Here is a 24,801-nt window from a genome sequence, read left to right as displayed (position 1 = left end):
CCGGATTCACCCTGGCTGTAGAAATTAAAACCAATAAATAATATTAACAATTATTAAAATATTGTTTAAATAAAAAGGTCTTGGCCTGGCGCCGAAAAGCAAATAATGACGGCGCCAGGCAGACCTCTCTGGGGAGCGCGTTCCATAGGTGGGCGCCACCACAGAGAAGGCCCTCCTCCAGGTGCTCACCCTCCTAATGTCTCTCCCGGAGGGCTCCCAGAGGAGGGCCTCTGCCGCTGATCTCAAGGGGCGGGAGGGCAAATATGGACTCAAGCATTCCTGTCACCCAGAGCCTCCTGGTTTTGGGAGAACCACACATGCTAAACAGTGTATTGGGATTAGAGCAGTAAAGGCATTTAAAAATGCATCTGGGGTGCATGTGTCTAGGAGGAAACAGGCAGCCTGCGCGCGTGTGCCGCGGAATCACTGTCGTGAGCAAGAAGCCTCCCATTCATGTGGGGATACATGGCAGAGACCTTGAGCCCCCTAGGGCTCCACCTCCCAGTCCCTCGCTCAGCCCCATTGCCTTCAGACCCCCGTGCGTGACTGGGGAGAGCTAGGGGGTATCCGCCGCCGGAGGGGCAAGATCTGCTTGGGATCACGCACCCTCCATCTGCATTTGGCACCTGCCTCACCCAGCAGGTCTTCAGTCTCGCAGGATCAGCAGTTTTGTGACTGCGAAACCGCCAGCCTGGCCCATGTCCACCTCCGTTACCCAGGGGGGCCTTGTCCAGGCGTGACCAAAGAGACTACCTTTGCCTTCCAAGATGAAGGTCTCAGGTCTGCAGAGGGCCAAGCTGGGCAGCCATGGGGAAGCATGGCCCAAGCACGGAACCAGTTAGAGGCTAGCTGAGCAACAGATGTGAGTACCTTTTGAGAAAACCGGAGGAATGGAAAGGTTAGACTTGTTGCTTTTGAGGAAGGGAAGCTCCACCTGCCCCTAAGTGGTGTCTTTCCGGTTTTTCTGGAATCAATAATATGCTGGACAGCTCTTTTCTTCCAGCAAAGACTTACTTATTTGATTTCCCTCCTGCCCCATTAGCCATAAGACCTTCTGCAGTGCCCTATAGCTATTGGCACGGATTTTTCTTACATTAAGAAGTATTAGCAACCGCGCCCAAATTCCCCATTTAATTTTTCAACTACATTAGGTTTGTTCCAGCCATGCCTTCTCTCAGTTAATAAGAGATGCAATTGCCATTCTGCAAGCCCTACTCTCAGGATTAAAGGCAAGGTCGCCTCTTTTTAATCAGCCGGAATGAAAACCTTCCAGTCATTTGGATGCAGGGCTTTAGCAGCCTTTCCTATTAATCAGCTTTGGAATATAGCTTGATGTGGGAACACTTCCTACACAGCAACTTCCTTTTAAAGGTGTGCTGGTTGCATTTTGGAAAAGGGTCCGTCCGTGTCACTTCCAGCACCGACGAAGGCTGCAGATGACATGCCTGGAAGAGGGACGGATGCCGTTTGCGCAGGGATCCTGTAGGGATCCATTCCTGGTGAGCACCGTGTGATTGTCCGGTGTGCTCAGGCTCTTGAGTGCGAGAAAGTAGGCTGGATTCCAGGGAGCCGAGCAAAAGGAATCCCGTGGATTCCCATCCCAAAACAACAAGTGCCCCTTGTTGATGGACTGCCAGATGCCAATGATAATGCTGGGGTAGGATCCAGAGATGCTATTTCTTTTCACTCTTTTTTCCTCTTGCCCAGCACAGCTTCCAGAAGCTGCCTTCCCAAACTTCCTCCAGCAACACAAACCTTTCAGTTACTGCAGCAGGAATATTTTCAATAAATATTTCATTTTCAGCCATTAGGATCCAATTATTGTGCAACAGGAAAGCATCCCCACTGATTATGCTCTGTTTAGCCATTCCCGTTAGTTTAGCTGCTCCGGCAGGCAGCCTGGAGACAGTGAGGTTGCCCTAAAATTTTTTAAAAATGCTGCTGTAACACCTTCGTTGTTCAGTTGATCGTTTTCCGAAGATAAATGGAGATGCATCCTTAAAATACGTACTCAGTGAATCATTGCTGGCTGCTTCTTTTACAATGACAGATCTTAGTGTAATGTGTAACTTAAGATTTCAGGAAAGGGTGTTCATACCCTATCAAAGGCCATAATGCAAGGATGAAAACAGAGCGGAGCTGCGTGGTTCATCTGATAGGTACGAACTGGAGTGCCGTTTTAATTGGGTGAAGGTTGGGCAGCAACAGTTCATATTGAGTCCAGAAACGGCACCTTCCAAGCCCTGCTACAGTTTGGGCGATGGATGTGTTAATTATGTGCATAGGTTGCATGCAATGCTAAGCCACTGATGTTTGTCTTGTGAATTTGAGTGGGGAGGCCTTGGTCATCCACGTTGTTGTGTTGCTGAGCGTTGTGTATGGGTGTGAAAGCTGGGCAGCGGGAAAGAAAATGGCTAAGTTCAAAACATGGTGCTGGAGGAGAGCTTGGCGATACTCTGGACCAGCAAGTTGGCCCTAGATCACATCAAGCCAGAGGTTTCCCTAGAAGCAAAAACAACAAAGCTGAGGTTGTCCTATTCTGGGCACGCCATGAGAAGGGAAGCCCCGTGGAGAAGACCATCATGCTAGGGAGGGTTGAAGGCAGAAGCTGAGGAAGACCAACTGTGAGAAGGATGGACTCCATCAAGGAAGCTCCAGCCCAGAATTTACCGGAGCTGAAAAGGGGTCTCAAGGACTGGGCATTTTGGAGGACTTCCACTCGTCGAGTTGCCTAAGTCAGAGATGACGTGACAGGACGTGCCAACAATATAGAGCTTCCATGTAGCCTGGAGTGCCTGATCCGGCCCCATCTTGGAAGCTAAGCAGGTTCAGGTCTGGTTGAAATCGGGATGGGTGACGTGAATGTCGTGCACCGCCCCGAGAGCTTTGGCGTGGGGTGGAACAGAAATGTAACAACAGCGACATACACTAAGTAGGACGTGTGTTGATTTTGCCCTCATCAGTGTGCTATCGCTGTCGTATTTATTGTTGTAAGCTGCCCCGAGGCTTCGGTGAATGGGGCGGCATAAAAATGTTTTAATAAATAAATAAATTAATAATCCCTTAACCGAAAAACAGAAAAAAGATCACCCTGAAGAACCCATCACTGCAGCTTGGACAGATTGTGTTGGTGAAAGCCAACCAGGGGAGAGAGTGGTGGGCAAAATAGCAAGGAAGGAATGCAGGTTAGTAATTGTGGGTACAGGACATCGGTTTTATTAGGAAAGAGAATGAGCCAGAGGCTTCAAAGAAAGGGACTTCGAAGGTGTTCTTGGAGGTCGAGTTTTTCAACTATTGCTTGTATCCCATCCCTCTTCCCCATGACCCTGCACACACTTTTTAATGCTCATAACCACCCTGTGAGGTAAATTATTTATTTTATTTATTTATTTGGAATATTTTGTATGCCGTCCCATTCTCATAAGCCTCGGGACGGTTTCCAACATTATAAATAAACAGTGAATACAGACAAGAACATATACAATCTGGATTCATCCTGGCTAAAAGATTTTAAAACCAATAAATAATATTAATAATTATTAAAATATTGATTAAATAAAAAGGTCTTAACCTGGTGCCGAAAAACATATAATGACAGCGCCAGGCGGACCTCTGGGGAGTGCATTCCATAGTCGGGGTGCCACCACAGAGAAGGCCCTCCTCCGGGAGCTCACCCTCCTAATATCTTTCACGGAGGGCTCCCAGAGAAGGGCCTCTGCCGCCGATCTCAAGGGGCGGGAGGGCAACTATGGACGCAGGCGTTCCTTTAGACAGTCCAATTACTCCAAATGACTACGATATGTCCAAGATCAACCAGGAAACCCTGCGGCCGAGAATGAGCTCCATGACCAGTTCTCCTAGTCGTGGTCCCTTCATGGCACCCTGAAATATGTAGGGTCTCAGATCAAGGGAGAAGGGCAGCAAAGTAGGGCCTTCCCGCAGAGTTCACGAAAGCAACATGTACAGTTGTGTCCTTTGGCCACAACACCAGCAGTGGGGCCGAGCAGCTGAAATAGGCTTCGGCAAATGGGGCGGCCTAGAAATGTTCTAAATATAAATAAATAAATAATAAAGGGGTCAGAGAAACAGCTGTATGTTGTCTGTTTCACACTAAGACCATCAGGGGTTCTGTTTCGGCCACTTCTGGAGTCTTTTCGACAAACATGTTTGCGGTAGCCAAGCTTGGGGAACAGGACGGCATCCAGGACCCGCCTTGGATTGTTTCGACTGCTGGAGAAGGAGGGCAGTGGGGCTGGTTCTTTCACATTTTTAGAACTGTAGTGGGAAAGTGGTGTGCCAGTAGATTGGGCCTCTGTTTGCACAAGATTAATCGGGGCGCCCGCACCCTGAGGAGCACTCGTCCAGTGAGCGTCGGGCTCGGAGACACTTTCAACATGCCAGTCGCAATCATTTTACATTCAAAGTTCTCACTGTTCCAGGAGGTATTGATTTGCCTTTGATCATGAACAGCAGTGCAGAGTTTTTCCAGAGCTCTCTCTGGAAAAGAGATGAGACCTTCCTTTCAAATGAGCGTTAACCGTTCTGGAATTCTGAAAGTGGTGCTTTGGATTCATCATGGAAACCCTGACACCAGAGGCCCTGTGGGAACCAAGGCTGTAAAACCAAGACAAAGGTAGATTTCAGTCCTGTTTGACCCCAGCGCCTTTTCTCTGGGTGGAATCCAAGGCTTTCTTCCCAGAGATCAAAGCGATCCTTTGAGGCATTCAGTTTGGAGGAGACCAAGATCAGGAAGGGAAATGCTCTTGCGCATTTGATGGCTGTAAAAATCCCAAATTCCCAGAAAAAAGGCCAAGGAAGGCTGTGTGGCAGCCCGTTTGGCTCCAGTTCCTGCAGGAAAAGGCAGAACGCTGCCCTGAGTGACCTAAGTTTAACAATTAATTGGTCTTACCCTCGTTTTTATCATTATTTATCAGTGTGTTGCTGTTACGGTTTTTTTGTTCTCTGGTTTTTTGTTCCTTGTAAGCCGTCCAGAGACTTTTAGTAATGGGACTGCATAGGAAATCTTTAAAGAAATACGTGTGGTGAGGGACGGACCTTGACCTCAGGCGGCTCAGCTTTGACTGAAACTTCCTGCCGACATTCCTCAGTGTCCCCCTTCACCCTTCCTCCTGTCCCGCTGGTATCTTGGGATGACGACGCACAACCCCTTGGCTAGTTCATGGCCTTTGCAACAGGGCGGCATATAAATATTCTAAATAAAATTAAATAAATAAAATAGTTCAGTGTCAGCATTAACATTTTAGCTAAAGAGCGAAGCTGGATCCTGCCATGTGCTTGATTTTCTTCTTTATACAGTGTCAGCTTTTGGGCAAAAGTGTTGTGCAAGTTACCCTCTTTTATGAAAAAAAAAATTAGGAGGGGAATATTGCAAAATCCGGAAGGAAATTCCAGAGGGATTATTTCCGAGGAGACCGAGGTGGGGCTGGCGCTCGCCTGTAGCGAACTGCTTCTTTCAAAGCGAAGTGGGACCAGGCTTGGTGCTTGGGAGAAACCGCATTGCCAGTGTCGTTTTGCAGCCAGGCTGCTGAGCGCGCCTCCCAACCCTCCTCGCCAGTGAACAGCGGCCAAACGGGATACGCTTTCTTACCCACTTAACACCTCGTGGTAGAGGAATTTGGTTAAATGAATGTCCACATGGACATGCCATTTGTGCTGCTGTTCATCCCATCATCCATTTACATTCTATGCATTTGTCGACCGGGACGGTGACCGAGGAAACACACGTGACGTCTCCTTTCCGACTTGCATCATAGTCTGGAATCTAACAGGGAAGCTATAAGCGACTGACTCCTGTGGAGCATCCAAATTCCACCAATCTGCAGCTTGCTAGAATACTAATTTTATCTTGCATTCCAGGGTCTGGGGATTCCGGCCTGAGGGTCCTCGAATTCGCCCCAGCTGTGAGCTTGCGCACTCCCCCTCCAGGGGCCCTTCTTCGGGTGCTTGTGCAGAAGGAAACCCTGAAGCCGCAGCCAAAAAGCCAGCACAAAATCCCCTAATGCCTGCAGCCTTCGGCCTGGATCCAAAGCTGCTCTTCTGTTCTCCCACACGTGAAGGGGCGCTTTTCTCCAGCTTTCCCCAGGCAGCTGCTCCCACACTATTCCCAAAAATACAGTGAGAGAGGCGGGAAAGCCCCATTCTCCGGGCATGAGCTCTAAGAATGGAAAGTCTGGGTCTTGCTGCTTCTGTTTGCTGCTGTCACAGACTGGATGGTTCAGATACCCCTTTGGAGACCGTGGGTGTGCAGCTAAAAATGCAGTGCCTTGATCCTCGCAGTGTTTCTCATTCTCTAATTTTGCTTCTCCTGGGCTCGATTTATCCTAGGCTTTTTTTTCTGGATTGGAATGTTTGACTCGGCGGCGTGTGACATGATGCTTAATTCTGCCATCGTAGCTCAAATTTATTCAAACCAATTACAGCTTTTGCCTTACAGGTTGCGTCTCTGCATACCTCTGCCGACGGGTGCTAAGCTCACCATACTGTCCTGCAGCCCGGGGGAATGACTCCAGTATGTCGGGGAGGGGTGCTTCCGCAAAAGAAAAGCAACTTTTCTGGGAGGGGACAAGACAAGCTGTTGATTATCCCCCTCTTTAGAAAATATTTCCTCTGTTTTGCTCTTTTGCGCTGTTGCATAAGAACTGAGCAAATCGCAGCCTGGGGAAGGAATGTGGGTTCCACTCATAGTGTCCCCTGTGCTAGCGAAATGTCAGCAGCTGGCTGCTTATTGCCACCCTCCCCACGCTTGCATCGTCTGACTCTCCCCGCAATCGCTAAAGGTTCGCTGCAAGGGTCTCGTCGGCCGCCCCCAGAAACGCTGCCGAGCAGCTCTGTGCCAGGGCCTGGACGCTTGCGCAGGCTGGAACTTTCTCTTTGCTCCCTGGAAGGTGCAGCCTTTTCACAGGAGTTTCGCACTGCTGTGCTGCTCGGGCGTTTCACCCCTAGGAAAGAGAAATGAAGATGCACGGGGCTTGGATTTCTCCCCGGGTGACCCTAACACAAGCCTAAAGACATCCTTTAGCTTTCTGAAACTGGAACCTGGTGAGCGAAGCCCTGGCAATTCTGACTCTGGTCATGGACGCATAGTATTCTCCTATACATGTTTACTCAGAAATCAATCCCATTGTAGTTCATGGGTCTTCCTTCCTCGTAAGTGTCTTAAGGATTACAGCTTGGGAACAACTGGAACTGCAAATAGCATCCTTCCGATGCTCTTTTAGGATAGCCACAATCTTGCTGTGTCTTCCAGCACTATCACCCTTTCACTTGCCCGTGTTCATAGTAAGATAAACAACATCGTGAAGGCTAGTTAAATACTACGTTTTTAAGACAGCGAGCAGTGTAGCTCAGGAGATGAGGGGGGACGGGAATGGGGGAAGGTTGGCTTACTCACTTGCCAAAGCGTGAGTCCTTTGGTTTTGCCCAGCAAGGGCCTTCTCATGTTCATGTATTTTCAACTTAAAAGCCTGCTTTCTTAGGATCAAAACCCTCTTGTGATCAAAAGGCTGTTATCTCAGGATCAAAAGCACCTTTCTAGCTCGAGTGTACCTCCATCACTTGGGAGAGGCCTCTCTGTGCAGCTGGAAGGACGAGGCTTTCATAGGAGAAGCCGGGAACTAGGAGATCAGATTCCATGGCTGTGTACCACATGGCTGAAAAAGTAACCATCCCACCTTAAAAGTATGGGGTGACTGGACACACCAGTAAAGCAATCCATAATTCGAAATCCAGCAGAAATCAACAGCAGAAGCCTAACTAAATTCTGTGGGACCTCCGCTGAACCCCTTTGAACCTCAGCTTCTTTGCTCTCCGAACAAGTTTATAATCTATCTTTGAGGTATATAATCCTACAATGATTTTATTATGGAAAGCTTGTAAGGAACAGCAGGTGCCATTAATGCAATCACAGTAGACTACATCGAAGCAGAAAAGTCATCCAGACCTTTCCACCAAGCCTTTGGTGGGCCCCTCCCCGCAACATGGTCACGGGTGCAAAAGCACAGCTCAAGCGGAGACACCTTTCCCTGTTAATGTCTTTCTGAAATCGCTAGGAAGTACGTTTGTAGGGGATGGCTTGGGTTATCCTGGGAGTTAACTTCCAACGTAATACAGCTTCCCTTACTGGAAATGGGACTTTTCAAACATGCTTTCCTACGGAGTGTTTTCCAGGGGGTAGTGGAGGACAGGGGAACCCGGAGGAATGTTGTCCATGGGGTCGCGGACAGTCAGGCACAACTTCGTGACTGACCAACGACAGGGCGTGGACTGGGCCTCCAGCGCTTGTCCTGCCTCCCTACGGCTTCCCCACTCCGTGTTCCTTCCAGCAGATGCATCCCGCTGTCACTTCTGGGTTTGCACACTGTTGCAAAGAGACTTCTGGAGCGTCCTCAGAAAGGCTGGGCTCCAGCCACTGCTCCACAGCTTCCTGGCAGGGAGGAACTGCTGAGCCTCTTCGCAGTGGGTCGCAAGAGAAAGTAATATTCATTTCATTTATTTATTTAAAACTTTTCTAGACCATTCCATTACTGAAGTCTCGGGACAGTTTAACAGTACAAAATGTGAAAAAATACAACGCAGTGTCCTAAAACTCAACTAACAATAAAACCCCAATTAAAACAGTCAGGTCTTAAAACATTGAGAAAATAAAATGGTTTTGGCCTGGCGCCGAAAAGAATGAAGTGGTGGCACCAGGCAAACCTCTTTGGGGAGCGAATTCCACAATTGGGGAGCCACCACAGAGAAGGCCTTTCTCTAGGTAGTCACCCTCCTAATCTTCAGGGAGGGCTCCCGGAGAAGGGCCTCTGCCCCAGATCTGAAGGGGCGGGCAGGCACATAGGGAAGGAGGTGCTCCTTCAGGTAGCCAGGACCCAAGCTGTCATTGCCAACACCTTAAATTGGGCCCGGGCCATTGGAAGCCAGTGTAGGTAGAAAAGGACCGGTGTTATATGCTCATACCTTCCAGTCCCTGTTAACAACCTGGCGGCTGTATTCTGGACCAATTGAAGCATCCGGACTGCATGCAGGGGCAGCCCCACAAAGAGTGCATTACAGTAGTCCAGTCGGGAAGTTACCCGTGCGCGGGTCACTGCTGCCAGGAACCCCACCTCCCCATTCAGAGTTGTGCACTTTCCCCATCGGACTGGTAACACAACCAAGGCAAATCCCTCCGTTGGGAACCGGTTTGAAATACATTTCCAGCAGCCAACACTCTTAGACTGCAAGGTTTCCAGGCAAGTCTTGTATCTCCATGATTGTATTTTTAGTATGATAATTTAATCAAGCGTTCAAACATGTGCTTAATTCTGTCCAGTTTTGCATTCCTGAAGACAATGGAAAGGGACTCAATGTTTGGAAGGCACTGGCTGCATCCAAAGCATCTTTATGTCGTGTAATGTTACTGTTGCTATAGCATGACATTTCACCCTAAATATTTACCGAAAAAAAACTTACGATAGCCGGGAGACAAATAAAGTAATTTAAAAGGAGCACGAACAGAAGCACTTTCCACGGCAGGAAACTTTTCAAGGCCCGTCACCCTGTCGAAGCATTTGGCTCATGTAATTAATGTATCTTTATTATGAACCAGATATTTCCAGTTGTTTGATTCCTTGCGTTTTCCTCCCCAGCTCTCCATGAATTCCCTAACGACATCTTCACAAACGAGGACCGGCGACACGGAGCGGTGGTCCTACACGCCGTTTGTGTGAGTCATCATTTGCCTCTTCGCATACTGAACGTTGCCTTGATGTGCTCCTGTTGAGATTCTCCAGAACATGAAAGTCTAAATCAAGGAGTAAAACAACAGCCGTGATCATTGGCAATGTCAATTGGCAGTAATCCTCAGCTATAAACGCACTTGGAAAGAATAAAAATGTTCTAACTTTTCAGGGGAAACTGAAGAGTGAAGACCTGTAGCTGGCAGGACAGAATTTGCCTTAGTTTAGTGGTGTTCGCAGAAATACATCTAGGGAAGGGTTATTGTCATCTGTGCTGCCATTTCATGTGTTGTTCATGCCAAAATATTCCGTTTTATTGGTTAGGAACTCCCTGTACCTTGTTTGAATCCTTATGGGCTTCACCCTCAGCCATTCTGAGGACTTGGGTATTTTCTGATAATACCAGTTTGAGCACTGAATTGCAAGAATTCCCACGTCAGAGTGATGAGTCTTCCCTTTGCATGAAGAAAGAAGCCAATGGGAGAGAATGAATTCCCAGCTCCTTTCTGGATCTGCCAGGATTCAGATCACTAGCCCTCTGGTCGCTCCCGCGTTGCCCTTCAGGATGAGGGGCATTTGCTTACCGTTAATAGGCGTTTGGTCTAATGCGCTACAGCTTTGCTTTAAACTGGCATTTCTTTACATCTGTATCTAGCCACAGTCTCTCTTTCTTCCTGTTTACTCTAGAGCAGGCAGACAGAGTATGCCCTAGATCAGAAAGCGCCCCTGTTGCCTTCCCTAAGATCTCCGTCTTGATCAGGGCTGAAGGACTCTGGGGAAAGACCAAGTAAACAAATCCTTGTTGCAGCTAGATGTGGATTCCAGCTTGGCCTGGAACCACCCACGATGGCAAGGGGAAAGAGATGCGGCTCTCCCAGCGTGCTTTGGGACATGCCCTTCCCAAGGCAACATACTGGCTGGATTCAGATAACATGACTGTTCTTCCTGACTCGTTCTCTTTTACCATCGCTCGTCTGTTGTGTCGTCCGAACCCAGCCATGATCAGCTCTCTGTAAGCCATGTGAGCAGTGATCCTCCATTTCACCACGTCGCGTCCAAGCCCTGGGGTGAAATTACGGCAGAGTCCCTTGAAAGAGGTGGTCTGCCTAGGAACGAGCATGGAGACCAGTGAGGAAGAGGCAGATGGCGCTGGCAGGGAGCAAGGCAGCTTGGGGTGGAATGGCGGGTGCAGTGGCTCATGGGATCGGTTTTAGCAGTGGAGGACTGAAAACTATGGCAATAGAGACATCATTTGATCATGTTTCCGGTAGACCATGGGAAAAAACACGAACCATGCAGGGTTGCTTGCTGTAAATGGACTAGGGATTTTTTATGGGAATACAGACTGTATAGCACATTTTATCAGCCAGCCAGTCAGTCAACAGTGCATGTTCCGTGAACTCAGTCCACAGTTTGGAAGCCATTCATGTCCACAAAGGGCTCCCTCTTGAGTAGCCACCCAACTCCTCGGGTTGGCCGCTTCGCCAGAGGATTCTTGCCATCTGCCAAGGTTGGGTGGGGCATTTTGGAGGGCTTTCTCTGACAGTCGCCATGGGTTGAAGACAGCTTATATCCCAGCAGCCACGGTTCCCAGGACTTAAGATGCTGCGCACAATGGCCACGGTTAGCAAAAATAACGATCACCTCTTTGGATGTACTCTTGGGCTGCTTGAGGTCTCTTATTTCCATTTTTAAGTGAAGGCCTGTTTTTAAAGTAATGCTTTAGGAATAAGGGACAGCAAGTGAAAAACAGGGTGGGTGGCTGGGTGTGAGAGCCCCTGCATAATCCCGAGCGATCATACACAGAAGCATCTCCGTGGGATTAGTTTTAATTAGCAGATGTTTATGCTTTAGCAAGGATACAAAGCGAAAGAAGACCGCCGCCGTGGCCGAAGAGTTCTTGCAGCAGCGTTCTCCAACCCGGGGGGCTCCCAGAAGGCTAACTGTTAGCAGTGCTGGCTGGGGCTGATGGGAGTTGAAATCCAGGACATCTGGAAGTTGCCAGGCTGGGGAGGGCTGCTTTACATAGTTATATAGAGTATTGCTGGCACATTAGAATCGCGTTAAATTTGCTTTTGCTTGATAGCCCTATAGCTTGTCCAAAAGTATTGGAAAACCATTGTGCAGAAGGGTTAGAAATCAATCTGCTTAGCTTAAAGTAGTGCTTGGACTAAACTAAGCTTCTTTGGAAGACCTTAGCGGTTATAGGCAGCCTATAAATGCAAGCATGCATGCATGCATGTGTGTGTGGGTGTTTGTGTGTGTGCGTGTGTGTGTGTGTGTATAAATCAACCAACCAACCTACCTTTGGAAGAATTAATTAATGAGTCAGTTTTTCCCTCAGATGTGAATACCACAAACGTAAGGTATTTACCATGTTTCTATCATGCCAGAGACAAGAAGTGAGATGACTCAGTAGCAAAGATTCTTAATTATTCAAAGGGGGTCAAAGCTTAATGGTTTAGCCTGGGACTTCTGGACCACATGCCAGTATTCTGGACCGTTCCAACAGTAGTGCACGAAAGGAACACCCCCACCTACTCCTGGGAAGAAAAGACTCCTCCTAAGCATAGAGATGAACATTTATCACATTGTGGTTAGACACACTGTGGCTGCCACAGCCAATTTGAGAGTGTGTCGTTGGAACAGAAAGGGGCTGGTTGCCGTGCTTAGCTCGCACGAGAGATATTGACAGCTTGCGACGAAAGCCCACGGGGCCGCAAAAGCTTGCCTTTACACCAGGCCAAATGTTGGTCCGCCTGGAGTTGCAGCCACCTGCACTGGCAGGTCGCTCTCCAGGGTTTCTTTCCCATTCATCCCTGCTGAAGCCAGGGGTGGTTGGATGCACTGGAGCTTTGGCCCATCCCTCCCGCTGCTCTCTCCACTTCTCTGGCAAATGGGAACACACGGGTATGAGTGGTCACACAGGTGTCCCCTTCGCCTTGCGTGGAGAACCCGATCCATTAGCCGGAGTGCTTCTTAGTCTTCTGCCCAAGTCACGTTTGACCTTCCATCTAAATTAAATCAGTTTTTAAATGCAGGGGGAAGTAATGAGCTTTGCTGCCATTAGACTTCCTTTTGTGTCACTACAGGAATCTGCTCTGAGGTTTTATGGGGTGAATTATTCAGATCCTCGGGACTGTTTTCTCCACAATTATGCTGTTTGAATCATGAGGATTCAGTTCTAACAACTGGCCGTTAATTCATTCCTTGCTTATCTCTAGCGTCTTTATCAGGTCGCATTGAGTGGTTTTATTTTCTGGAAGAAAAGGTCATGTTTGCCGAGCGGCTTTGCTGTTTTCCAGCCTACAAGTTCCCATTAATATTTCTGTGGTGGTGATGCACTATCTTAAAATGGAAACCAAAATAAAATATTAACGGCTATATAAGTCTCACGGGTCTCAGAGATACGTTCCCTAAAAGACAGTGAAGTGCTGAACCGCACAATCTGACACTGATTTCAAATCCACGTGGGCGGCCTTCCAGTGGCACCATGTTCCTGAGGGCATCCAGGGCTCAGCCGGTTTCCCGGGAACCCTGTGGGGTGAGCCAGCCATGTGCAGGGCTCGCAGGTCCTCTCTGGGAGCTTACGGTTAGGGCTGTGTGCGAGGGCTGTGCAGGCTTTCTGTTTCAAGCAGCTGGAACTGGGGAAGGTGCATCGCCGTATCCCATGCAGCAGGATTTTAGGAGGACTGAGACCTGGCAGGAGCTTTTAGCACGGTGGAAGAGCACGCGGGTATTTGATCTCCCACCCAAAGAGGGAAAGTTTGACCCCGTGTGCTCTTTTTGCAAGCTTGAATTCGCTCTAGATTTGTGTATTGGGCGATCAGCCTGGGGAAAGGCGCCAGTTGGAGGACTTTTGCTGGGACAAGAGACCCGGAAAGCCCCCACAATGTCAAGTTCGCTGGTTGGTAGGGGCTGGATTTTGTCCTGGAAAACTCCAAGCAGCAACGTGGGAACCCGATGTCGTTCTTTGACTAGTGGAAGGGGAAAGAACTGACGGAGGAGTTTGCCTTACATCCTCTGGACTCCTGACCTGAAAGTGGCTCTGCAGGTCCCTCCAAGGCTGCCGCCGAGAGGAAGGGCAAGACTCTTCCTCCAGAGGGCAGGACATGGAATAATCTACTCACGTTGCAACAACCCAGATGCAGGCTGGACACCAGGAAGAGCTTCCTCACATGCATCTTTCTTCTTCCACCAAGATGAAATGAGGACATGGAAGTAGCCCCTTCTAAGCGCTCTCCCTCCTGTTTTCCCAGGCGGTCTACATGTTCTATGCATTGGCCATTGTCTGCGACGACTTCTTCGTCCCCTCGCTGGAAAAGATTTGTGAAGTGAGTATCTGCCCGTGCGGCTTCCTCAGGATCATTATCCGAATATATACCGGCAGTATTATCGCCTTTCCTTTCCAAGTGACCGTATTTGATGTGCAAAGGTTTCTCTGCATGGCAAACCCCCCGCTGCCTCCTCCATTTTCTCCGCACGAGAATCGGTGCATCCTTCACACGGAGGTGCCCTTCCTTCCTTCCTCTGCCCGCCTTTCTTTCCTTTCCACAACACAAGGTGGTACTGCAGTGCCAGACCCAAAATCCGCCTTTCCGGCTCTCCTTCAGGGACCTTCAGACGAGCCGGATCGCGCAATCGCCAGCCAGCAAATTTGGAGTAAAGTTTTTAATCATTTCTCCAAGTGTAGCTTTCTTGAACATCTGTAAAATGTCACTGATTTTTAAACTGTTTTTACTGATCCTTTTATCCTCTGCAAACATTCGTAATTCATTTTACATTAAAAAAAATTAAAAATGGTTTTTAGATGGGGCAACCGGAACTGCACATGGCATTTCAAAGCACCATCAACCGTCACCCTGGCAAATTTTTTTCTTTCCCTTTCCTAAGAAACTGTTGCATGGACTTTGCCGAAGGCTGCAACATGGCCAAGTTGGCAGTTTCATTTTCCATCAGCTGTATCCCCCCAAGTTCATTCCTTGTTTTGTTGCCCCCAGTTTGGACCCCTAATTAAGAGTGCAGTTTTGCAGAGCTTCACGTTTCTATATTTATAAAACTGGACTTGTGCAAGGTGTGGCCGGGTCAAAGAATGTGCATCAAGGTTTACATTTGAGAATATTTATTCAAAAGTTGTTTGAAATACTGTAACGTGTTTATCCAGGAAGCCGTGAGTGGACGGGCTGATGATGTGATTCCTTTCATCAGCAGCCAAGCAGATGAAGGTGGTGGCGATCCTGGTTGAATAACAGCATAAATAATAATAGTTCAGCTTGCCCCGAGGTGTTCCAAGCATTCGCGATGGGCCGGGTGTGATCGGGTGCTGATGCCCAGCAAAGGAGGCAGAACGGAGGAGGTTCCGTCGGGGGATCCAACTGTGCCCCGAGCCGAGCGTCGTGGGCCTTGTAAACCACGACGGGGCCGGCATGCAACCCCCACTGGGGAAGCGTGGGTCAAAACCACGGGGAGGAGCCATGGCAAAGCCCTCGTGATGCATGAGCTAACGTGAAGATGGAATGGCTCACCCCCATGCAGGCTTGTCCACGAGTGACTCCCGTTCCGTCCCGTGGGGCTCACCCCCAAGTGTGTGTGCGGGAGAGCATCCCTTGGCCGCCCCAAAAGAAGGTTTCTTGCACGCCTCCTCTGGCGTCCTCTGACTCAGAACGGCATTGGAAGAAGGACTCAGAGGAGAGGAGAGGAGAGGAGAGGAGAGGAGAGGCCAGGTCGCCACTTCTTTATTTGGCGCGTGTCTGCTCGGAAAGAGGCCGGGGGTCACCGTGACGCTTCCGAGCAGGAGGCAGGGCAGCCTGCCAGGGCTTCTGTTCTGTTTTGCTTCTGACAAGATGTTTTCTCTCCCTTCGCAGCGCCTGCACCTCAGCGAAGACGTGGCCGGGGCAACTTTCATGGCTGCTGGCAGCTCTGCCCCAGAACTGTTTACTTCTGTCATAGGTAACTAACTCATCAGCCTCTTGCTGTCAGTGGGCAGCGGTGGGGCGGCTATTTATAGTTTTTTCCCTGTCCTGTAAAGCTGTGCATGTGTGTGAAAGAGGGAGAGGAAGGAGTGGGGGAGAGAGAGAGCTGCTAGTCCCAATAGATCAACAAACCCACAAGATTAACCCCAGAGCCACGAAAAGCAGCAGGACAATGGAAGGAGCTGCCACAACCCCGTGCTCAAGCCCGGGGAGTTTGCCAAAGTGCCAGCCCAGGACAAGCTGGAAAAAGGTCCCTTTGGACCGACGCACGAAAGGTGCGCTGACGGGCAAGGTCCCGCCCGCGTTTGCTTGATGAACACAAAACCCCGCGAGTCGGAGTGGCTTTCCTGTCGAGAGAGGCTGGCCGGCCGGCGAGGGCAGTGGATGGAGGGACTGGCCTTGCAGCTGGAGCTTAAGGTGGTGTGTGGTCAGACGCTCGGGAGAGCTTTGCAGAGATGATGGGCAGGGTAGTGCCCGTCCGTCTCCCCGGCGAGGAGCACGTTCCTGGGCTTCCTGCAGTTCCTGGCACGTCCACACAGCACCTCCGGGGGCGAGGCAGGCCTGCGAAGGTCCCCCGCCCGAGAAGCTCCAAATATGTACTCCTGGGACGGAGAGCAGCTGCCTTGCTCTTGGGCAGGTTCCTACAGCCTTGTTTTCCTTTGTTTCATCTGTGGGAAGGCAGGGCAGAGGAGGAATGGGGAGCGGCAGGACCCGTTGCCCTGGGTGCCCTCTGCACCCGGAGCCCCTGGAAGGCCGGGCCAGCACCGCCTGCTTCAGAAGCGCGCCTGCTTTCCTCTTCAAGGGGACCTGCTCGCCAGCAGCAGCGCTGGGAAAGGCACGGGGAGAGTGGCGACGCCAAGGGCTGCTTGCGCCAGGCCAGGTTTCGCTCACGAGGCCTGGTTGGCAACTCTGGGGCTCGGTTACTGGCATTTTTACTCCCGAGCGCTCTGGACCCCGATCCAGATGGGACCCTAGTGGGCAGGTACGGGGAAGTCGACCCCTCCCCAGCACAGGTGAGGGCCTCCACGTTGGCCATGCCCCCACCTCCCTCCTGATGCCTAGGTGCTCCTCATGGGATTCTCGCAAAGGTCTTTCGGCCGCTGCTTCCTTCCCGCACGAGGTCGAACCAGCATTTTGCACGGCTGATCGCTGTCACGGCCGGCGGAGTGCACAACGGTTCCTTGTCATGCTTAGCCCCAGGAATGGGCAGTCGCGTTTTTTGCTCTGCCCTCCAAGCACGGATGCACTTCGATCGCACTTGCAAAATGCATTTCCCGTACAGAGCCCTAAAGACTGTTTATGCCATTCCAATAACCTGCCTCTAACTTGCTTTTCATAAGCCATTTTTGCCACAAATCTGGCTTGTCCATACCTCTTCATGGATGGATAAGGTCGCAGTTGTTACGGATTAATCTGGAATTCGATTGTGATTCTGCGTCCATTATCCCGCTTCATAGAATCATAGGATAGTAGAGTTGGAAGGGGACAGAGTGTCACTGGGTTCAACCCTCTGCTGGTGCAGGACACCAAGTCACACCACCCCACTTGGACAGCTGCCCAGCTGCATCTGGAATGCCCCCAGAGTGGGAGAGCCCACTGCCCCCCTCGGTCATGGGTTCCGTTTTCCTACTGCTCTGCCATCCGGGAATTCCGTCCCCTTGTCAGCCGGAACCCGGCTTCCTGTAGCTTGCAGTGCGCTGAGCGCATTGAAAATTCTCTTGCGAGGCGCAGCTTTGAGCTGCACTGTGGAATGCGCTGCACAGTTGCCACCAGAATTGGAGTGCCCCTTGGTCAGCTCCTGGCATTCCAGCCAGGCTTGGCCTGCCAAATCCTAAGGTACTAGTGCATGTCAGACCGCTGCCAGGAAGAAAGCGACTGTCTTCAGCGCTCCCCGTGCCAAAACTAAAGCTCCCTAGAGGCAGAAACCCGCATAACTGGGAGAAGCGGTGACTTCCCCACACTGCCCTTGTTCATCCGTGCAGAGGGCTGGCTGCGTGTGCATTTTGGTCAGTGGGCGAGCCTTTGAGCATGGTGTTCCCCCACCACGGACCCAGCCATCATGGGAAGGATCTTGGATGGGCTTCTCGTGAGGGGGACCCTCCCCACTCTAAGTGTGCCGCCATTGCTTCCTCCCCAGGCGTGTTCATCACGAAAGGAGACGTCGGTGTGGGTACGATCGTTGGCTCTGCCGTGTTCAACATCCTCTGTATAATTGGGGTGTGTGGCTTGTTCGCAGGGCAGGTACGTGAACGCGCGGGGTACAGAAATGCCTCTGAAACACTTTCCCCTCCACGACGTGTGGCTCAGGGTGATCGTGGCCCCCTGTGGAAACGGAATGGTGAGTCTGCCAGCTGTGAGCTGGGTCTCCCTGGCGCACGTCTTATCCGGGCCTCCCATTATCTCTAGAGGAAGGACCCCCAGCAGAAGCAACTCGGTGGGCCAACCACCTGGAAAGGTGGAATCGTCTTCGATATCTACATGTGCATAGAGATGGATGTGGATGGGATGGGCCAGAGCAGGAGCTTGGAGCTTAGCTCTTGCCTTCCATGTCCCAGGGTCCCAGTCCACAGGCTCTCCTCTGGAAAAGCTCCTCTGCGGGGAGGCGGCCAGTCTGCTGGCAATACCAGACTGCATGGACCCCCGTCCCACTTGGCGGGGGGCAGCTCCCCACGCCCCTGCCTAGCCTCGGCTAATTGAGGTCCGTGCACCTTGAGGGATCGCAGCACCAGAAGACGCTTCGACCGACCCGCAGCGGTGGGGATGCACGTGCCAGCCGGGCAGGACTGGCTCCCTCAAAACCGTTGCTGCCTTCTGGCCCTCGTGCCTCACCCTCCCTCCGAGGGGCAAGTCTGCTGGTCTGGGTGCGGCGGGCCAGGGTGAGCTACGTGGGGCCGGCACAGAGAGCACGGTGCTGCCGGTCAAGTCCAACCCAGCTTGGTCTTCTCCGTTGACCCCATGGCTGCCCAGAGAGAGCAGGGGCATTTGGGGAGAGGGCAGGTGCGCCACAAAACCCCAGGGCCGTTCTGAAGCCACGCAAACGTCCCTCCCCTTCTCTGGGGTTGCCGTCGGAATCGCCAGCTCGGCACCCTTGCGGAAACCAAAGCGCCGTCCCTCCCCAGTGCCGGCAACTGTGCTGAAGCTTTACGTGTCCATAACCGGAAAAATGCACCCAGGGAAATTCAGAGCACGAAAGGGTGAGGAGCTCAGAGGAAGGGAGGTGCGCTGAGAGGCACGGACGCCCCTCATGGGCAAAGCGTGAAGTCGGGGAGCGCTGGGAAATGGTTTCAGTGTTATGCCTCGTATTCCACATTTTTGCATCCCTAGGCAAGGTGTTCTGGACACGATGGGTTTATTTGGATTTTGATGTGGGGGTGAGGCAAAAACATATTACCTAGTTAATAAAGCGGATGCAGGGTAAATGGCATTGGTCGTAGCAACGTGAGTCAGGCCGGGGGGGTGGAGAGGAGCTCAAGGAAGATGACTGTCTATATAATATGCCATCTGTCCTCTGGACCGCCTCGGTCAGACCGCTGTAATCGCTGCAATTAGACAAGAGTCATTCCACAGAGCAGTTTTAATCTCATGGAGGGGTGATTTAGTACAGGCATAGAAATAGTCTATTAATTACGTTACCTTTTAAAAATCAGGAACAGGTATGGGCTTTACGAGAGAGAAAGGCTCCTGCTTTTAGTAAAACCAGTGGTGGTATTCAAGTTTGGAACTGGAAGGGAACTGGAAAACAAATTCACTCTTCCCAGGTTTCTCTGTAGTCCTTGCAAACAAGCCACGCACAAGCCGCCATGTCTGGTTTGCATGCTATTCCGGAAATAAGCCACTGGGAGCTACTGAACAGCAAGCGGCTTCGCTTATGTTAATAAGCCACTCTGAACAAGCAAGGCTGATGAAGCATGCTAGGTTCTTGTGTCCGGGTGACCAGGTTGTGGGTTAGGGTGCCCATTAAAGTATCTATTCATAAACAAAGAATTTTAGAGACCAATTTAAATATGAAACTGTTGAACTGCAGTCTATCCAGATATTCAGCTCCATCGCCTGTGCCTTGAATGGAGACAAAGTCTTTACAGCGTGCCACAACTGAATTCAGACAATGTGGGTTATCGTGCGGTATGAATCCCGCTGGGATGACAAACCATGGCTTAACCAAGAACAACCCATGATTCACAAGCCAGTAACACAAACCATGGGTTCTTCCTTTTTTAATTTTTATTTTCCCAACATATACAATTGCATAGTAAAAAGAATACAGAACAGAGCAAAAGAGAAACTAACATAAACAGAACCATGGCTCCTCTTTATTGACATCAAGCCATGGTTTGTTAGCATGTGATAACCCAGGTTTAAAGAATAGCCCATACTCAGCCCTTAAGTGGGAGTATTGTACTGTCTGAATCCAATCTACACATTCACTAATGCAGGTTTATCCATGTTATCACCCACCAACTCATTTGCAAATGCCGTTAAAGTAATTATCACAGTCTAAACTTCTTGCATTTAAATTTTCTCTGACTGCACTGTTTATAATTCTCATCCACAACCAGGTGCATAAATACTTGCCGACAATGAACTTGTTAGATTTCAAGGTGCTGCAAGATTGTTTTCTTCAATTCTAAAGTGATTCCCAACAGCAGCAGCATCTTGACATCCTCAAATGATAACTTGCAAAGAGCACTAATATTTATGAGTTGACTGGCCCTACAAGAAAGGAAAGTATTAGCAGGGATCTTTCTACCCACCGTTGATATCTACCTGCCAAAGGTTTTCCTCCAGAAATCCTCCTTCCTTTCTGTAGAACGTTGATCCTTCCCTTGGAGAGAAGCTTAGGTAAGGCTGACGATTACAGCTCTCGGAATGAGCCGACCCAAAATAATTTGTTTATTCTATTTATATCCCACCTTTTTTCCATGCAAGGAGCTCAAAGTGGCCCACATAATCCTCAATTTTATCCTCGCCACAACAACCCTGCGGGGTAGGTTAGGCTGAGAGTCTGTGCCTGGTCCCTCCAGCAAGCTCAGTGGCAAAGTGGAGACTCAAACCCAGATTCCCCAGGTCCCCAGTGCAGCACCCAAATCCTCACACACGGCTAGGACTGTGCCCATGATGCACCTTGATACGCTCTTGGTGCCATTTTCCAAGGATCCTTGAAGTTCCAGTTCCAGGAATTACAACTGCAAGGAATCCAGACTGGCCTAGTCCTTGAGCCGTGCTGGTTTGTTTGCTTGTACAAGCTTCACCCCCTGCAAATGGCTTTTGGGTGTGTTTGTTTTGGTACATAACACTCCCTAAAAAACCTGATAGCCTCTGGCGCACTCGGTGAACTGCCTGTTGTAAACAGTTCCTTCCTTCTCAGTAAATAAAATAGCCGCTGTGTCATGCCGTCTTCTCAGAGGTGATCAGACAGAACTTGACTTCAGCTGCACTCCAATGGAGCTACTGAAGTTGCTGGAAAAAGTCAACGAACGAGCCCTCCCTTGGGATCTGTCTCAAGGGAAACAATTCTGGGAAAGCGCAACCCGCATGCAGGCGTGTGTGTGAACGTGCGTGCATGCGTGTGCCGGGGCACCCAGGCAGGTACCAAGCTGCCACCCGCTACACATCTTCGTGCAACAGCAGGCGGAGGTTGGTTGCCGCACGGCAGAGCAAATGGAGGGTCTGCATTTTGGAAAGGTGTCCTAGGAGAACCATCTCCCAATAGCAGAAAATTAAAGTAGCGCAACAAGAAGGAATTTGGTCTAGAAATGTGCTTGCGGCTGTACTAGAGGGTTAAAAAACAGAAACTTTCAGGGATTTTGTGGCACATTCAATCCCTATTCAAATAGAGACAATCCTCTGGAAAGCACAACGTAATAAAGGCTCTTCGTTGGAACGCTTGTGTCCCAGCTTGCTTGGCAGCAGGGGACACCGCAGCAATGTCAAGCCACCAAAACACTTGTGTCCCCCAGGGCTCGCACAAGCCACAACGGGCAGGTGTGAGTGTGCAGTTGTGTGTCTCTGTCCCCCTCGGAGCACCCATCAGCTGTGAGTTCTGCACCTCCTCTGCATCTAAGCCAAAATCTACATTTGCAAACCCGGAAGGCTAATCCTCATCTGTGCAGTGGCTGACCTGGGTCTAGGAACCTTCACACGAACCTAATCTAGGCGCTGGGTGGGGCAAACCTTTGTGGACACTTGGGCTGGAGGTCTTGTGGAATGGGACTGAGCCTCTGAAGTTTCCTGGCAGGGATTTAGAAGAAAAATGCTCTTGAAAAGTGAGCATTGCCACCAGTAACATGTTCTAAAAGATGCCCACAGGCTGCTTGCTCACATCGGTGCTGCCCCGACAATGGTCTCGCCTCAATACGCCCATGATCGGTGAGCATCTAGATATCTCCTTTTGCCGGGGACGGGCTCCCAAAGTTAAGCTTTTTATACCTGGAGGGACACAACCCGCCTCACTGGGGGTGCAGTGATTACAGAATTCCCTGATCTCCAGGGAGACGCAACTTTCGGCTGCTGCTGTGAACCAGGCTGGGACAGAGCCGTTGATTTTCCTCCCGCTTGCCTTCGCAGATCATTCAGCTGTCTCCGTGGAGCCTCCTGAGAGATTCCTCATGTTATACCTGTTCCGTCGTAGCGCTTATTTTGGTAAGTGCCCCGTGGTGCCTGTCCTGAATGTGGGTTTCTTGGATTTCCCTTGCCAATCCCGTGTGCTGCTGCCTGTTTCAAAACAGCCCCGTTTCCCCCAGATATGTTGTTTTCTGTAGCATCCCATTAAAAGAAAGTGTGTCTTTGCTCCCAAAGAGTTCCTTGTTACTGTGACAATTAGCTCCATAGCAGGAACCCTGAAATAATAGTGAAAATCTGGACATGGCCAGTTGCTGTTTGGGCCCCATGGTGTGATTCCCAGTGGGAGGCGCTTCTGGGGAACTTGTGGGCCTGGGCCTTGCGGTGGGGGGCAGACAGGTGGGTCCCACCTTCGGCAGCACCGTGGCAGTGCCCAGAGATGAGAAAGGTAGCGAACACCCGGTCTGCCCAGGATTCCTCCAGATCCGAGCTGGGTTGCCGGCTGACTCGCCACCCTTGCCGTGCGAGGAAGGCCTCTGAGGAGCTGCTCAAGGACAGGGGAAGCTGAAAAACCGGACTTGGTGTGATCATTTCGAATGGCTTATGAACCGAATGTGTTGTCTTGCTAAGCCCTGAAGCCGACGTTTATTTATAGTTTCATTGTCGCATGTTCACAGCCCAATAATCTTTCGTAGCATTTGGTCGACTCTTGCAATTGCTATATGTGTTCCTGCAAGATGCTGTTAGCGGTTATTTCGGAGGGGAGGCTGCGCTAAAAATAAAGGGGATGAATCACGGCAGCCGAGCTGGAGAGTTCAGGCCTCCCTCACTCGCGGCGGCGCCCTTCTCTCTCCGTCAGTCTCGCCTGCAGCTCTGCCTCGCCTCCCTGCGTGGAACTTGCTGGTGAGCCTGAGGCGCCGGATCACCCACGGCATCTCGTGTCGTGTCTCCAGGAGCAGGGAACCTGCAAAATCCCGGCTGCTGGAGAACCCGACTGAGCGCAGAGGCTTTTCCGCAGCAATCGCCTGTTCCTTGCGGGCCGCAGGAAAGGGCGCCTTCCCCAAGCTGTTCCCTAATGCAGTGTGACGCGATCTGCCGGCATTTGGCCCATCTGGGGTGGTCGGAAACAACCAGGAAAGCCTGGGGAAGGATTTGCATTCTTCCGGCCCGACGTTGCCTCCTCACGTTTTGCCCTGGCACCTTATTACGGCGCAGACGCACCTCTTCGGCTATAAGTGGCTTCAAAATGAGGCCTCCCTTGGTGGGTGGGAGCTGAGCCAGCGGAAGAGGTGGCCCCGCACCGCTCAGCCTCGCGAGGAGCAGAAGGCTAGAAGGACGGCGGTGCAAACACGGCTCCCCAAACTAGCCAGGCGGCCTTTGCGGTCGAAATTGCAGGGAGAGGAGGAAAGGCAAGCCGTGGCACATGGTCTCAGCCTGGGGCGGCCTCACCTGCCTCTTCCTTCCAGAAGAGGCAGCGAGCTTGAGCCGACCCACCCGCCCCAAAGGACGGTGGGCAATCTGTCCAGGATTTCCACGTGTTCGTGCTTCCCCCTAGTAAAAGCAGCAATGCTGTGGGAAACCCTCATGGATCGGGATACGCTATGATATTCCCTGGGCCATCAGGCAGCAGGTGCCATGACCGCAGGATCCAACCACTCAGTCCCTACTGTAGCAGAAACCATCTTCCGCGGCTTATCCCGAGGCGCTGAGGGAAACGTCTGTCGTGCCTGTTGGAAGAGCGTGGCGAAACACAACACGAAACTCCTGGCGTTTTGATTCTCACTTAAAAGCCGCTTCGGAGGATGCCAGCGAGATCAGAAGAGGGCTGCTGAGGGGTGTGGCGCTTAGTATTTCTTCTCCCCCAAGGGGAAGGCATTAGTCCCCCCTCCCTCCGTGCCGCTCCTCTGAGCCACTGCCTTTCCTGCGCATGGATGCTGCAACAGAAGAGTCTCCGGACCCAGCCAGAGAGGGTGTGTGCCGTGGGGACTGGCCCTAAGCGCACCTGCGTCTTCCAACATCTCGGGGCCCTTGCCTTCTCCAGAGGAACTGCATTGCTGCCTCCAAGCAGCATCCTTCAGGCAGGGAAGCTGGGGCTTGTTTGCAGAAAAGCCGACGCGTCTGTTGGCAGTTGGGCACCTGGAAAGGTGATTGCCGGCCAGGTAAATGGGCACCTGGGTGCCAGGAGAGGGGAGTCCTTTCACAAAGCTTGTCACAGCACGTTGGTGAATTGCTCAGGTGCCAAGTCCCTGGCATTTAAATCTGGGAAAGGTAACGGCAAAATGCAATGCCACGCTCTTGCCTTTGCTTCTCCACGTGGCGTTTCAGAACCTGGGCAGAGGAGAACCATTTATTTTAAAACTGGCATATTGTTAGGGAGCTAAACTGGAAAGTGTGAAAGGGATTGCTACTCCTTTTCAGTGAACTTGTTATGTTGGTTCGTAAAAATAAATTCTTGCATATCATAAACAGCGATATGCTGCGGATGTGGAAAAGTTGTGCTCGCTGCAGGAGGGAGGATAACTCCGTGCATGGCAATT

General features: G+C 50.8%; 1 protein-coding gene across 3 annotated transcripts in view; it reads left to right on the top strand.

Annotated features, from left to right (window-relative positions):
* The window catches only part of SLC24A3 (solute carrier family 24 member 3), a 90,111-nt gene that overhangs the window by 44,255 nt on the left and 21,055 nt on the right, over positions 1-24,801 (top strand). For all 3 annotated transcript variants that reach the window (XM_044442920.1, XM_044442919.1, XM_044442921.1), the window contains exons 2-6: positions 9,645-9,721; positions 13,994-14,068; positions 15,599-15,683; positions 17,844-17,947; positions 22,271-22,345. In XM_044442920.1, the coding sequence (XP_044298855.1) occupies positions 14,003-14,068; positions 15,599-15,683; positions 17,844-17,947; positions 22,271-22,345 (330 nt within the window). In that variant the 5' untranslated portion in view covers positions 9,645-9,721; positions 13,994-14,002. The remainder of the gene's footprint in view (positions 1-9,644; positions 9,722-13,993; positions 14,069-15,598; positions 15,684-17,843; positions 17,948-22,270; positions 22,346-24,801) is intronic.

Source organism: Varanus komodoensis, unplaced genomic scaffold (genome assembly GCF_004798865.1).
Source record: "Varanus komodoensis strain SLA01 unplaced genomic scaffold, ASM479886v1 scaffold40, whole genome shotgun sequence".
NCBI classification, from domain to species: domain Eukaryota; kingdom Metazoa; phylum Chordata; class Lepidosauria; order Squamata; family Varanidae; genus Varanus; species Varanus komodoensis.
The sequence above is the reverse complement of the archived record's forward strand: the minus strand, read 5'-3'. Positions and strand labels throughout refer to the sequence as shown.